The sequence below is a fragment of the Podarcis muralis genome, chromosome 2 (assembly GCF_964188315.1).
Source record: "Podarcis muralis chromosome 2, rPodMur119.hap1.1, whole genome shotgun sequence".
In the NCBI taxonomy this organism is placed as follows: Eukaryota; Metazoa; Chordata; class Lepidosauria; order Squamata; family Lacertidae; genus Podarcis; species Podarcis muralis.
In genome coordinates, this window is record NC_135656.1 from 84,230,423 (window position 1) to 84,246,448 (window position 16,026).

General features: G+C 42.8%; 2 protein-coding genes across 4 annotated transcripts in view; one reads left to right on the top strand and one right to left on the bottom strand.

Annotated features, from left to right (window-relative positions):
* KBTBD12 (kelch repeat and BTB domain containing 12) overlaps nucleotides 1-16,026 on the bottom strand; it is a 48,723-nt gene that overhangs the window by 30,966 nt on the left and 1,731 nt on the right. For both annotated transcript variants that reach the window (XM_028719182.2, XM_077924960.1), the window contains exons 2-4: nucleotides 10,028-11,210; nucleotides 7,766-8,036; nucleotides 2,793-2,943 (exon numbers count right to left, since the gene is read on the bottom strand). In XM_028719182.2, the coding sequence (XP_028575015.2) occupies nucleotides 2,793-2,943; nucleotides 7,766-8,036; nucleotides 10,028-11,106 (1,501 nt within the window). In that variant the 5' untranslated portion in view covers nucleotides 11,107-11,210. The remainder of the gene's footprint in view (nucleotides 1-2,792; nucleotides 2,944-7,765; nucleotides 8,037-10,027; nucleotides 11,211-16,026) is intronic.
* MGLL (monoglyceride lipase) overlaps nucleotides 1-16,026 on the top strand; it is a 147,829-nt gene that overhangs the window by 30,302 nt on the left and 101,501 nt on the right. The window lies entirely within an intron of this gene.

Sequence of the window (16,026 nt, forward strand, 5' to 3'; positions counted from 1 at the left end):
AACAAAGATTAAAAATACATTGAAATGTCACACATTAAAAACTTCCCTGAACAGGGCTGCCTTCAGATGTCTTCTAAATGCCAGGTAGTTGTTTATCTCTTTGACATCTGATGGGAGGGCGTTGAAACATGCCCTTGAAACATAGTCCCTCCTTTTCTTGCTCTGCAGGGCCAGCCCTACCCGTACGCAAAGTGAGGTGTCTACCTCAGGCAGCTGATTGTGTTATGAAAGGACAGTAAATTAATATGGAATGCATTAGTATTTTATGTTTGCCATCAACAAGAGGAAGACGCCCTTGTAATATTTTTCTGTTTCTGGTGGCAAAATAAGTGAGACAGCTCCCTGGGAACTATGCATCTTGTCTTGCAGGATGGAGAATGCCATTTGCTGCTCCACTCTCAGGCAGCAAAAGTGTCTTCCTGGCGCAGCCCTGCTGGCATGGCTAACCCCACTTGCAGTTTAGCACTAAACTGCCAAAGCAGCAGTACAGAAAGCTCCTGCCTGTCACAATCCTAACAGTTCCTCTTTGGAGGGTGGTGGTGGTGGGGAACCATTGTGAATCCTTTTCTGAACACAGCTGTTTGACACTTGTGAAGCAATTAATGTCTCGAGGAATCATGGCTCCCAGACTAGCAAGCTGTGTGAGTTTTCTGTTCTCACGGCAGCCACCATTCTTTGGCCTGTCACCTCCAGCTCTTGCAATTCTCATTCTGTCATTGCTGTCATAGGAATGATCAAGAGCTGAGCTAGCCAGAATGAGGCTGCGATGCTATGTAAACCTGTCTGGAAGGAAGCCCCACTGAAATCTATTGGACGGCTTTCACCAAACATGCCTAAGATTGCGCCACAAGAAAACTTTCAACTTGCACGTTGCAATGTTATAATCTGCCTTTCTCTCTGTCTAGGTAGGACACCTTCGGTATTGCCTTTAAAGCAAAGATTCATAACTCACATCACCTTGCAGTAAATCTAGGTGTTCCTCATCATTGAATGTGCCCCCACCAGACCCCAACTGCATGCCATATTTGCATGATGTTATCTGGAATCACAATGCAAAATAACAATGACATTCTGCCTGTAACTAGATAAGGAGGAGACAACCTGTGGCCCTCCAGAAGTTGCTGGACTACAACTCCTGTCACCCCTGAGTATTTGCCATGCTGGCCAGGGCTAATGGGAGCTGGAGTTCAACAACAGTTGGAGGGCAATGGGTTTTCCATCCCTATTGTAAAGATTGGTTTAGCCATAACACTCTTTGCTCACCCTTTTAAAATAGAAAAAGTTGGGTTGGACATATACCCCAAGCCTGGGGTAAATAAGCAATTAAAAGAAATGGAATCTTCTGTGACTACCTGACAGTTTTCAACCTAAACTGTTGAAAATCATTCCAAAATTGTTATACCACTAGGAAGTGTAAATCTGGAATAAAGCCACTGCAATTTCTTTTTGGCAGTTTGCAGTGGTGCTGAAGGGAAAAAACCCACATCTGATTTTGCGTGAGAAAGCCAGGAAATTGAGCACAGACTGACAATTGACAGGATGTGTTGCAGACTGAATCTCCTTCTTGAGAGAATATCAGCAACAGATCGTGTGGAAAAGAGTTTGTGTTGATTCAATCCAAAACTGAAGGTCGAGCACAAATGCTTCATGAACTTCGGTTTTGGGAGAGATCTGTATATTTGAAATGAAAAGCTTATGCATCCAACCTAGTATGAGTCATGAACCCTTTATCATTGACTAAATCTTATTCTGCCCCATGTGGTCTGAATTATGACACCTTTGCTGAAGGATGCATGCATATAGCAATGAGGATTAAACTATATGTTAAATGAAAATGTGCATAAGTTAGCCCTATGGCCCTTTGCTCCCAGGAAAAGCCACTTTGGGATGCAAGATTGGGGGGGGGGGGCAGAAACAGCAAGGAGAATAGGCTCAGCCTTCCCCCCCCCCTTGCACACATTAATTCTCTGCTCCCAATCACTCACTCCCCAGATGGTTTTTCCTGTAAAAGAGGCATGCTGGGCTTCTATCTGATTATAACAAGTTGTTAGGACCTTAGCAGAAATCATGTTGATCAGGTATTCAGCAGGGAGGGGAAGCAAAAGGGACTAAATCCAGCCCCCCCTGGATTTAGAGTTATGGATTTAGAGTGCCAGCGAAAAGAAACATGCTCAGGCCCCATAAAGTTCTTTATCTATTCCCATTCTCTTCCATTCCCTTTCCTTCTTTGTGAATAAAACTGTGTCATCACGTGTCAACAAAAATCCCTTGTTTGTTCCCCAAGATGCTTGAAGGGAGAATTACAATGTGCTTGCCTTAACATGCCTTTTAGTGATCCCTTCAAGAGCACCCAAAATTAATAAGGACAAATGCACATGGAGAGAGCTGTTCTTATTTTGCCAGTGCTCCTGTACATATTTGTTTGATTGCCAGAAAGAAAGGTGGGCCATTCCTAGCTTACTGATACCTGGGGCCCCTTTTAGAATGGCTTTATATTATCACCACTTTGGGCCTGGGTGTCAAACCTGTGGCCCTCCTGATGTTACTGAACTCCAACTCAAATAATCCTCAGCCATGCTGATGGGGATGGTGTGAGCTGGAGTCCTAAAGCATCTGGAGTGCTACAGGTTCCTTACCTATGACCTCAAGGGTACTTTCCTATTGTCCCAGTGCCTTTTCTTTAACCTACAATACGGAGAGAGAGGGGGTGAAATCTTTCACTTGGCAGAGGCAAATTGCTGGGGAAAATAAAAAGTGGCCGCCCTATCTGTTAAAAATCTGTTTGCTCTTACCCAGGACATAAATCTCATTGTTGACTACAGCTGTGCTGAAGCGGTATTTCGAGTACTTCATTGGCGGGCACTCTGTCCATTTGTCTTGGCCTGGGTCATAGCGCAACATTCTGTTGCTTAATCGATCAGGCTCATCGTCAGGAAGATCCATCTGTATGAAATATGACAGCCATATAATAATACAACATTTGGAGCTGTCCGGGCACGCCTGCATGCTATTAATCATGGAAGGCAGCTGAGCAGATAAATAACATAAACACATCAATTATAGCAGCGAAGTGATTCATACTCACTAGGCTTTAACAGCACCCATGACTTGTGGCTGGGAAATACATTGTGGAAGGCACATGAATAACGGCACATTTATATTCTGCAGTTAGGGAGCTGAGGATTTGGGTAATAACAAGCCATCTACGGACACAGCGCTGACAGAGCATAGCTCTTTTTATAAGGCTGCTGTGAAGTCTCCGGAAGAAAGTAAAAACCTCTTTATTTCCCCCCCTCCCCCGAGATGGAATTTTAAAACGTTCCTCTTCTCCCAGGCCTTTGGTTAATTAAACAATATACTGTATATGGCTTTTTAAACTGGAGAGGGGTAATTGTTTTTGTTTGTTACTATGTTGATATTTTTGTGTTTTTATATTGTAAACTGCCCTGTGATCCTCTGATGCAGGGCGGTATAGAAATTTAATAAATAACTAAATTTTAAGTTGTTTTTTTCGGGTTGCTCAAATGTTTCCAGAGGTGCTTTGAAGATTTGTGAAAGAACACTTTGGGGGTATCATTTATTAATGCCAAAGCCATAGATAGATAGATGATAGATGCACATTTTATTTTGCAAGTAATCTGAATTTACTCAAGTACTTTCTCCTATCACTTGTATGTACTGTCTTTCTCTTTCACACATACCCTGGTAAAAAGCCCAGCAAAGGTATGGCTTCTGTACACCATATGAACAAGAGTAACTCACAGGTTATTGCCAATCTCGGGATCCCCAGGGGGGAAAAAACACAAGTGAACAAAGCCTAATGGTGCTTTCTTAAACTGATGGTGTTGATTGCTGAGAACAAGGGGTGTTTCAACAACGGGTGTGTTGTCTTCTATGGCTGACAAGGAAAAGACCTAGATAGACTGTAGTTCAGGTGTGGGGAAGCTTTGGCCCTCCAGATGTTACTACACTTCCCATCAGCCCCAGATAGCATGGTCAGGGTGGTCAGGGATGATGGGAGTTGCAGTTCAGCAACATCTGGAGGGCCAAAGATTCCCCACACCTACTGTAGTTATTCAAAAGGGTATGCTAATGTATACGGTGAATAGTTCTTGAGTTAATGTGGGGAAGTGGTTAACAAAAATAACTGTTTTTAATAAGAAAGCGAACAAGTGAGGATGAGCTGGGAAAAATCCACTTCAAATGTCACTGCAGTTTATTCTTAGGCAAGCCACTTAGCTTTAGCCTACCATCTGCAATATAGACATAATAATACTGGACTATGTTACCAGATTATTGCAAAGAGCAATGAGATGGCGGGTGTGTTGAAAGTGGTTGTTGTTGGTATTGTTTGTTTGTTTGTTTATTATTAATTCCATAATAATTAATGCTGGTCAGCTTAATGAAAGAGGGAGCTGTGTGACCCTCAGACCCAATCATCAAGTTTATGTTTTGCTCTGGAAAAGTTGCCTTAAAGTAATTATACTATGTCTACTTCATCTTGTGACAATTTTATTTAACTGCACTCCCACATAGCGAAAGCTGGCATTTACCACACCAGCATAGACCAACGAAATTATAATATGATGAACTCACTGTATGAAATGCATATTCAGATTGAGTATTCACCACATGAAAGCTGAAATGGTGTTATCATGCCAGGAAAATAATCTGCAAGTCAGGCCTTAGTTAGAAACATTATAATTAAAAGATGAATTACCTCTAGATAATGTTGTTGGCCATTCTGTTGCATTGTGTGAAGTGAAAAGAAAGGTCTATGCCGAAGCTTAGCAAAACCTCATCATCAATGAAGTGTCTGGACATGAAAAGGCAGTTTGACTGCACGTAGTCTGAAAGTCCATCTTAGACAATTCAGTGGGTTTCACATTAGTTAGAGAAGAGTCTATGCATGATAATTTTAAAAGAACCATTTGGGCTCTGGATTTTGAAGGGCTGGGCTGTTATTGTGAAACTGGTACTGTCTGTGTATTTGCTTCATTTTTCAGTCCTGTGTTATTTGTCCCACCTGTATACATATAAGTCAGTGGATCACTGCCTTAAATCTGGAGGATTCTCCCTTCCAAGTGAAGCTTACCTGTTGCTTGTGAAAGAGGCACAAGGAAACAATAAAGAAACACACCTATGTGGGATGTCCTATCCAGACTATGAAAATGATGGGTTCTTACTTTGAAAACATGACAAGGAGTCATTCAAAAAACCATTGGCATGTATTGTTGGGTTTTTGTATCTGAGTCCTAAAACCATACTTAAATTAAACAATCATTGTTCACTATGCAACTGACAGAAGTCATGAAAAGGCCATTGAGGCTTAATCTTGTGTAACTGTAAGATTAGGAGTTGGCATTTTTATGCAGCCTATAATTACATGAGGATTAAGCGTCTTCAAAAAATCATTGCTCAAAACCACATGTTCTTTCGTCCGCCTGTATGAAAAGCGCCCATGACATTGCATCGTAGGGCTGCTGGGTTGTTTATGTATGTGTGCTTAAAGGTAGGGAGGCCTGCCTGCTCAGATCAAAAGACACCACTGAGCTTTCGTAACTTTCAGAACAGCTACTTGAATTTGATTGCTTTCATCTTCCCTCCCCATTCCTTTTTCTTATTGTGTTGTGCCTTTTAGATTGTAAGCCACAGAGCAACGGCTGTCTTGTTTTGTTTTTAATCTTGGTACAGGACTTGGTAAACATTTAGACACTTTATCAATTATGTTAATATCAGAGTATTGTGAGGTAAATAAAGCACCTAAACAACATTCCCATGATTTTCACAGCTAATAGGTAAAACAATAAAAGTTACATTGAACAGAACAGGACGGGACATGAATATTTGCGCACATGAAATGTATACTCGGTCCCTGCTCCTGCCAACCTAGCAGTTCGAAAGCAAGTCAAAGTGCAAGTAGATAAATAGGGAAGGTAAACGGCGTTTCCGTGCACTGCTCTGGTTCGCCAGAAGCAGCTTAGTCATGCTGGCCACATGACCTGGAAGCTGTACGCCAGCGCCCTCAGCCAATAAAGCGAGATGAGCGCCGCAATCCCAGAGTCGGTCACGACTGGACCTAATGGTCAGGGGTCCCTTTACCTTTAATCTTACTGGGGTTACATCCACGCTGTATATTTAAAGCATATTAGACCACTTTAGCAGTCATGATTTTCCCCAAAGAATCCTGGCAACTTTAGTACCGATACCCATCACAGAGGTACAATTAGCAGCACACTTAAACTCCAGTTCCCAGGATTCTGTGGTGGTGGGGAAGCCAAGCCTGTTCAGGTGGTATAAGGGTACTTTAAATGTATGGCATGGATGTGGACCTGCACCAGAGGAACAAACAATATAGGCAAGTATGTTTTCATATGTTTTCCCACATTCTGTGCTTTTGGATTTCCAATATATCTGTCAAATATCCTCCATGGGAAACCAACTAATCTACTACTTTAAAAGGTTAGCTGAACAACGGGGAGTAATAAATGAATCATCAGCAATTTGCTGAGATAAAAGTTAGTCATGAATTGCAATTAGCCTCTTGCAGCATGCAAGGTCAGCATTAAGAAGGCCCTGGGCTCACATGTGAACACATGAGAAGAATCCTGCTGCATATAGACCCATCTAGGTCTTCTTCCTGTTTCTTACAGTGTTGGTCAGCCAGACGTTTTTAAAAAGCCCAGAGGGTTCACCACATCCTCTCTCCACTCTCAAAAGCCTCTCGTAAGCTGTTTGGTGAAGCTCCAAGCAGCCAACTGACAAAAGCCACCTTTGCATTCTCCCAGCCAGATCCCGTGCATGTGATAGCCTGTCCACTTTCCTTCTCTCTGCACCCTGCTCCTTGGCTCACGGCAGCTGCCTGAAACAGCCTTGCTCAGTTTCCGGTTCCAATTTCCCTCCCTCCATCATCCTGACTAGAGTGATATTCCAGATCTCCTTGCTCTTCAAAGACACAGCTCACACTCCACCCCTTGTGTATCCTGCTCCCCTTGTCTTACCCATCTGGTACTTGGGCCAGCCTTTCTAGTGGCCAGAGTGAGATAGCCCATCCACAAGTGGCAGACCTTGAGGTCCTGTTTCAGGAGCAGCAAGTTCTAAATGACATCATGCGCATTGCGTTTTTACTGCAGGGAGTGGGCACTGTTTGGATTGTGTTTCTCAAACAAGGAAATGCCTAATTCATTTCTACACTTGGGTGCTACAGTTGAAAGAGCAGTAAGAATCACTGTTCCTTAACCTCGTGGAGGAAATTAGGCTAATAAGTACACATAGGATTGCAAGCTGGGAAAGGTTATTCTGCCACAATGCATAAGCATCTTATGAAACCAGTGAGCGGGAAGGACGACTGACAGCAGGAGAGTGTGATGGGATGGTGGGGGCTGAGTCAAAGCAGCAGACAGGTGAAAGGTGTCTGTGGAGAATGACAACCGAAGACACGGTTGAAAGTAAGGCTGTGTGTGCATTACTGGCTTAAAATGCAGTTAGGTTATTCTTTTTTTCAACTCGGTTTGGAGAAAAATGCACTTATTTCATAAGAAATGTCAGGACAGATACAGAACACATATGAATTGTGGCTAATGATATATGCACACCGCTTCTCAAACCAGCAGTGAGAGCACACTGGATGAAGTAAACAAGAGTGTGCACATGTTCTTAGAGGAGTGGAGGCACAGGGAATATGTACAGGCCTCCATAACAAGCACAGGCAGTATGGGTGGGAGAGTACACCATAAATGCTAGAAGGCTCTGCGATATTCCTCACCTGCGGTGTCCAACCTCCCATCACGTACAGCCTGTTCTTCACGGTTACTGCAGCATGGCAGGCCAAGGGCACTGGGAGGGGAGCCAAGGCCCTCCAGTTCTCTTGCTCCATTGAGTACTTCCCCACACAGTTTGTGATATGGTATTGGTTTTTCAGTTTCATCTGACCTCCTGTGATATATAGGTCATTATGGATGGTGCCTAGAGCATAGAGCTCACGAAACTCTGCAGTACACAGACTTTGCCAAGAGTGATTCCCCCGACTGTTGTACCTGTAAAAAAGAAGAAGAAGAAGAAGCTAATATTAGAATTGTCAGGGCAACAGGTCAATTCAGAAACATTTATACCTAATTCCTCTCTTTATGTCTCATTTTTATTTTCCAACAATGACAAGCAATGCAATTCTAAACATGTACATTTGGGAAGAATGGCAAGATAGAAATTTAATGATGATGATGATGATGATGATGATGTATGCTCAGAAGGAAGTACTATTGAGCTCAATGTGTCTTTCTCCTGAGTACGTAAGTGGGAATAGGATTGCAGCCAAAATGTGCCAAAACAACTTCATACCTTGGCAAACTTCTACCCCAAAATGATTGCAATATATATGCCACATGCTTGTGTTGGGTTTATACAGTGTGTGTGTGTGTGTGTGTGTGTGTGTGTGTGAGAATCTGTGGCTCTCAAGTTTGAGGCGCTGGTACTGGAACACAGAGCTCTAGTGCAGGTTGGAACCAGGATGCCTAAAAGTGTCTCATCCTTTATATACCAACCTGACCACTGCACTCTGTCTGAGAGGGCATCCTGCATACCCCCTCTTATCAGGAGGTCTATATCTGATAGGACAGGTCACCCGTTCTGCCCAATGTCAGAATAAGCTCTTAGCAAGGCAGCAGCTATCTTGCAGAATTCCCTCCTACAACATCTGGAGGGCATCAGAGTAGGGAAGGCCAGTGGAGAACATACTGACTATTAGGAGGGTGTGGCAATATCAGCGGGAAGGATAATTTTCTGTCAGGAAAATTCTTCTGTCTTCTATCCTGTTTTTTTTAAGAGGTAGAAAACAGAATGAGGAGTGTGTATACCTAGCCTTACAGCTCAGTCCTAACCGAGATTACTTCAAAATAATTCCTCTTGATTTTGTTGGGATTTATACCCAACCTCAGTTTCCCTTAAAACATCGTGAAGACTTTCAGTAGTAATGATACTATTGAGTAAACAACAGCACTAAACTTGCCTGTGATTCAACAGGGACTAAACCATTGCAAAAGGAGGAGGAAAAAACAATAACTAGTAGCCTATGGAATTATTTGTGGCACATAGAGGGCACTCTAGCCATTGTTATCAATGAATTGGGCTACGAAATAAAAGATTTAGTCCACAGCCTGTAGAAATTCCACTTGAGCGACTGTTGATTTGTATTGATATTGTACACAGTGTACTAAATATACTGCAGGAGTCAAGGGGAACTCTATAGAAGCCTGTGTCTTGGCAACAACATAGCCACCCAAAGCAGATACTTTATGGTAGTACAGTGGTGCCTCGCAAGACGAAAATAATCCGTTCCGCGAGTCTCTTCGTCTAGCGGTTTTTTCGTCTTGTGAAGCAACCCTATTAGCAGCTTAGCGGATTAGCACTATTAGTGGTTTAGCGGCTATTAAAGGCTTAGCGGCTAAAAGGCTATTAGCGGCTTAGCGGCTTAGCGGCTTAGAAAAAGGGGGGGAAGCAGGGAAAAATCGCAAGACTCGCAAGACGTTTTCGTCTTGCAAAGCAAGCCCATAGGGAAAATCGTCTTGCGAAGCAACTCAAAAACGGAAAACCCTTTCGTCTAGCGGGTTTTTCATCTTGCGAGGCATTCGTCTTGCGGGGCACCACTGTATAATAAATAAACTGGTATTGGTGAATTAAATAAAATAAAAATAAAACTTATCAGATGCCACCAGTATAAGTCAGATGAAGAATTATAATTGTCCAAAATCTTTCATAAACGCAGTTAAATATGGTATCTTTTTAATCAGCACTGTTATGAAATAATGGATTTGAGGTTAAAGCCCAAGAAAGAGGCTGTTAGTTTGCCAACCTCTGAAGTTAGGCAGAATACCAGAAGATCAGAGGAAGAGGTTTAGGCCACACTGCATTAAACAGGCATTGGGGTGAGTGTTGTAGACCTTAAACCTTAACTTCTATGCACACATGGTAATTTGAAGTTTATGATGGGTAGCTAGTTGTATTTAGTTTCTTCTTGTCAGAGGATACAAACCTATAAATTTCAATTTTCTTGGTCTTTTGCCTAGACATTTTGGCAGCGCTTGCCTCCCCGGCCACAATGATATCATTATTCTCAGTAACCACACCGGTGCATACGCATCCCAAGCCTTCTCCATATTTCGGAGAGGAAATGAAGTACGTCTTTTGTGTAACAGGAGCATAACAGAAACTGGCATCGCCGTAGTTGCCGTGTCTTGATCTGATGCCCTGCGAGTTATTGCCAACGCAAAGCAGAAGGGTAGTGGTCTCCATGCCATAGCGAAGGGTGAGAGAAGGTTGGTTGGTTTTCTTGATAGTTTCTAATGCTCTCTCAATCATCTCACTACACAGTGCATTACTGAGAAGCACCGTGTTTCTTTTCCGAGCTTCGACTAGGAACGAAGGGCTTACAAGCGCTAGCCTGACTTGCTTCAGGAGCTCAGAGAGGTGATCTGCTCGCAATTTCCTGCTGTGGTTAACCCATCGGAGGACTAAATCCAAGACGCTCTCTTCCCTGGACACATTCAGGTCATCTGATCTTATCAGGTTTAGCAACTGCTGCATTTCAACCTCCAGTATTTCTTCATGCAGGCTCACCTCTGCAAAGTGCAGGTACAAATACCTCCTGGCTTGATCGGACAGCTCTTCGGCCCCAATGTGCTTGGCAAAGTAATGGATTCCCACGCAGTTGGAAGCATCCATGTGCTCCATCATGTACGCCTGACACATGCTGGAAACGTCATCCATCTGCATGAAAAAAGCAGTGGTGGCCACGCCCTGTACATTGGAATTAGTGAGGTGCAACTCAGCTGTGTACATGTAGTGGAGAAGTATGGACACACTCTCTGCTGACATGTCATGCAGCTCTACTTCTTTCTGTGTGCATTCAATCAGGCCGCAGGTAAACATTGCTTTGAAGTAGGGACTGAAAGCAGACAGCATTAGTTTGTGGCAAGGGAACTTTTCACCTTCAGCCACCAAAACCACATCAATCATTTCCGATAAATCTTTCATACTTTTTATTTGATCCAGTAAATTCAAGCTATGCCGCTGCTTCCTTTTACCCTCGGACTTGTAATCCATGCTAAACATTTGGGTGTTGTTAAGATCTTCTCTTGTACTTGCTTGAGGTTTGAAAGATATGCTATTGGCATATCTAATAGCTTTGAAAGTGAAGTTCCTTCAATATGATGTTCCTGGAAGGGAGAAGGAGAAACATGTAATTTTCTTATGTGAACAAATCTTCAAATTGTCTGACAATCAAGTTTTACTGTTAGAGCCTAAAGGCAGTAAATATTTTGAGAAGATGAATTTGCAATATATAATTATTATTATTTTTGCAAATTTAGGATTTTCAATTTCTGGTTGAACAACAACAAAAATCCAGTGTTTTTCCACTCCAGATTTTGAGGATTGAACAATTTGCACCAGGAGCTGGTTTCATTTATGTCCTTTGTCAGTGACAAGATCCTGAATAATGCATTACTATAGCAATATTTGAACAAATATGCAGAATATTCATAGTGTGAATGTTAAGAATTCATGAGAATATTGAGACCTAGTATATAAATCTGGATTCTAATGGATAAATTCTGCAGTCTCCATCCATCAAAACTCATGCATTTTTGTAAACTATTCACTAATTCATACATCTATGCCTACTTAAAAACACATTCTTTTTCCTATTTAGTTTCCAAATCCATTGCAGATTCCGGCAAGGAAACATTGGTGCAGAAACCTTGACTGGGCATTAACTGATGCTGCAACTTTGCTCTGACATCCAGTGTCCAATATAAATTGTTGTGGGCGAAAACTCAGCTAATGGAAGTGTTTTGATTCTGCAGCCTATGGGAAACAATGCACAAGCTCTTCGCTATAATCACAAGTAAAGGCTGAGTGCTTCTATACTCACAAGTCCAAATCCTTGTATTGGGCTGAGGTGGAGAATCTGTCCTGCAACTCCAATAATCACTGAGCATTAATTGTACCATGTTTTTAGGTTTCTTAATGTTTAAAAATGCCTTTAGATGTTTTTGTTTTTGTTAATTAAATGAGATTTTATTTTGAATATTTTTATCACTTTGGTGTTTGCTGTCCCGCACACCTTTGGGAGGAAGGTTAGGATATACATTTAATTGTTGTTACTGTATTAATGTAAGGTTACCAGATTTTTTTTCAAAGAATCCGGGGACACTTTTTTAACAAAAAAAGAGGAATATTTTTTAAAGTTATTTAAAAAAAATATATTAAGAAGTAATATCTTCTCTTTTGTGGTCTCCTCTGTCGCGTAGCCTTCCTCTGGGCCCCAACCTGCTCTCTTGGAGCACTAGCCACTGTGGAGTAGGCTCAGGTTGGGCCTGGGCTCGGCCATGTGTCCTTGCCCTTCCAGTGCTCTCCTACTTCTCATCCTCAGTGGTGCAGCAAGGTCGGGGCTCCCCTCTTTTTTCTCCTTCCTCTTTCTCTCTCTTCCTTCTCCTCCTCTCCTCCTTCTCCCTGCGTTGGCCCTAGAGCGTCGCTGGGCTCTTGCTCCTGGCTCGATTTGGGTCCTGGGGGGGGCAGCGGTTCCCCCAGTTGACGCGGCAGGTGTCCCCAGTTCCCCCTCGGCAGTGGTGGTGGCAGCAGCAGTCTCAGCAGCCTGGAGCCAGCCTGGTAGTGCAGTTGGCTCTGGCTGGCTTCAGGAGCTGCTCGCTGCTGTGGCATCCACCATTTTGCCTCACCAGAAGTCCCCATATGATGTGTCTTGTGCCGTTGAACCAATCACGCAACATTCATTCCCTACTAATAAATCTACAACATTTAAAATATAAATCCAGGGACATTAAATGAAATCCGGGGACAGATTTGTAAATCCGGGGACTGTCCCCGGGAAAAGGGGACGTCTGGTAACCATATATTAATGATACTGATGTTTGCTGGGGCTGATGGAAATTCAGCACATTCTGGAGGAACACAGCTTCCCAAAAGAAAGCGCCTTGCTCTAGTTTAGCTCTCTTCTTCAATAATAAAAGAGGAGGGTAGCTAGATTTTGTTCAAAGAACAGTTCCTGGAGACAAATTGCCAAAAAGCTATTAATACATGAAAATAAGACTCCCACTGAAGTAACATTTTGATAATATTTTGCATTAGACATCCTGGATTGAGGGAGCTTCCTAGGTAGAGCTGAGAATTCAACAGCTCTTAGAGGGGAATAAAGAGAAGGGAAGACAGGAAGGAACAATTTTGTCTTCATCATCTGATGGTTATGGACTAATATAACAGCACATCTAATAACGAGGAGAGAATTACAAGGCTGGATTGGGGACCTATAAACCATACTATTTTGGACATGAAGGTTGCCATGGGAGACAAAATGCTGGCAAAGATGTAAGATCACGGTCCTGAGCAAAACCTAATTCTCTCACATAATGAGAACAGCACAGTTGTCACTTTTTCATACATGCATCCCAAAATGCTCTTGGTTAACTTGCCAAAAGGAAATGGCCCACCCTGTTCAGTCAGACTAATTCCCAAATGGGTGTGCATACGGTTGTTGAAGCCATAAGAGGATAGCATGCTTCTCCCAGGTGTGTGATTTCTATATTCTCATGTAATTAGATTTCTCTCTCTTTTTGATCTTGGTTACATAAGATAGAAAGCATTTTGGGAGGGAGAGGAAGAACCATGCTAGCCCCATATCGGCGAAAGGACATGCTGGAAAAAAGGAACTGTGAAAGAAAGCTAGGAATGGGACCTGTAGAAAACAGCTTGCCCTCTTCCTTCTGAATTCTCACCTTGCAATCAAACCCCTTTAAAGCACATGGTCTCCCTCAAAGAATCATGGGAACTGTAGTTTGTTAAGGGTGCTGTGAACTCTGAGGGGGTTAAAGTAACCCGTTCCCAGGATTCTTTCGGGGAAGCCAGGACTCTTAAATTGTTAAAGATGTGTGCTTTAAACGTATGGTGTGGGTGTGACTCCTGAGAAAGAAGCTCAATTTCTGAAAGCTTGGTTCAGACCCCGAGATCTGTTAACTCTAGCTATAAACCACAAATATGGAAGACTTACTAGAATGTATCTCATAAAATTAAGTCATGAAACTTAAATTTTATGAGATAACAGGGATCAAGCATAATTTTGGGGAGGCCAGTTCAAAGTTGTGACTCGAGCCTGCTCCCACAAATACCTGCAGGCTTCTCTATCCATGGCCCTGGGTGGAGGAGAATTTATCCAAGGAAACGTGGAATAGCAAGAAACAGTTATGATTTGTTCTTCTTCAAAAATATATTACAAACATGTGCCTAGACCTGGGGTTTATTAGGACCCTCAAATCTCAGTCCAATGTATTTTGCTCCTCAAATACTGCTCCCCCACAACTAGGGAGCGCGCACACACAGGCTGGGAGCTTCAATGGTGCCCCTCTGGAGGCTTCACCCAGGGCAGAAAACCTAGCTAGCCCTCTGAAGCTACGGTGCTGCCCTCACCACAAGAAGATCCCAACTGATCTGATTTCCTAGAATACATCTTGAGCATAGATTGGGGGTGGGGTTCTAAGCAGTTCATGCTCAGTGGACCCTAATATAGTGGTACCTCTAGTTAGGAATTTAATTCGTTCCAGAGGTCCGTTCTTAACCTGAAACTGTTCTTAACCGGAGGTAAAGGTAAAGGGACCCCTGACCACTAGGTCCAGTCATGGACGACTCTGGGGTTGTGGCACTCATCTTGCTTTATTGGCCAAGGGAGCCGGCGTACAGTTTCCGGGTCATGTGGCCAACATAACTAAGCCACTTCTGGCAAACCAGAGCAGCGCACGGAAACGCCGTTTACCTTCCTGCCTATTTAACTACTTGCACTTTGATGTGCTTTTGAACTGCTAGGTGGGCAGGAGCAGGGACTGAGCAACAGGAGCTCACCCCGTTGCGGGGATTCGAACCGCCGACCTTCTGATTGGCAAGCCCTAGGCTCTGTGGTTTAGACCACAGCGCCACCCTAACCTGAGGTACCACTTTAGCTAATGGGGCCTCCCGCTGCCGCTGTTCTCATCCTGAAGTAAAGTTCTTAACCCGAGGTACTACTTCCAGGTTAGTGGAGTCTGTAACCTGAAGCGTTTGTAACCCGAGGTACCACTGTAGGTGCAGCAGGGTTGTGCTGCTTGTAACAACCCATGAGGTATTTCCTGTGAGTTTGCTACAGCTAAGGAGTGGAGGAAAATGCTTCACTATCTGCAAATACGTTGGTTCTCTGGGTTTGCACTAAATTTGCTCCAGTTTTGTTTTTTTTTTTTAAATCAATACAGGGATAGTTTCTTTATGTACTGATGCAGTTTGGTACCTGAATGAAATATAGAAATCCTTCTCTGTGTCTAATGAATAGCACAATACAATAATGAACAGTAAAATGTAATATGGTATGGCTTTCAGTTTTAACTCCCTGCTTTGTTGTAACACCATCATTTCCCTAATATGCTAATTGCTAAGGCTTGAAAGGCTTAAAAAACCTTGCTTTACTGTGTATAATACAAACACTTGAAATACCACATTTAAAGAAAAGAAAGAAAGAAGGCTACATTCTCCCTTTTTATTACTTTTATTGGTTACCCTTTGTGTCCTGACAATGTTAATTTCGTTTTCCTTCTAGTAAATCTGCTTTAAATTTAGTAATTATTAGGGTAGTTAACACAGCATGCTTTCCCATTCTTTAACAAAACCCCCTAGCAGTTGTGCTTTGGCAACACTTTGTACATCTGCTCTCCAGGACTACTGTTATGAAATACCCCCAAACATTGTGCAGAAATAGAGCATTAAGGCGGCAATACAGGTGACTCTCAACTTATGCGGGGGTGACATTCTGGGGATAGTGTGTAAAGTCCAAATTGTGTATAGTCAAAACAAATTGGGGTCAATGGCAAGTGGGATTGTCAAAGTATTTTCTTCCCTAGACGCCTGCCCTGTTTCTGTCTCCTTTCTGCCCTCTTTAATTCCCCACCCACTTTCTTGCCAAGCACGTAAGCTGAATGCACACATGTTAAATGCATATAT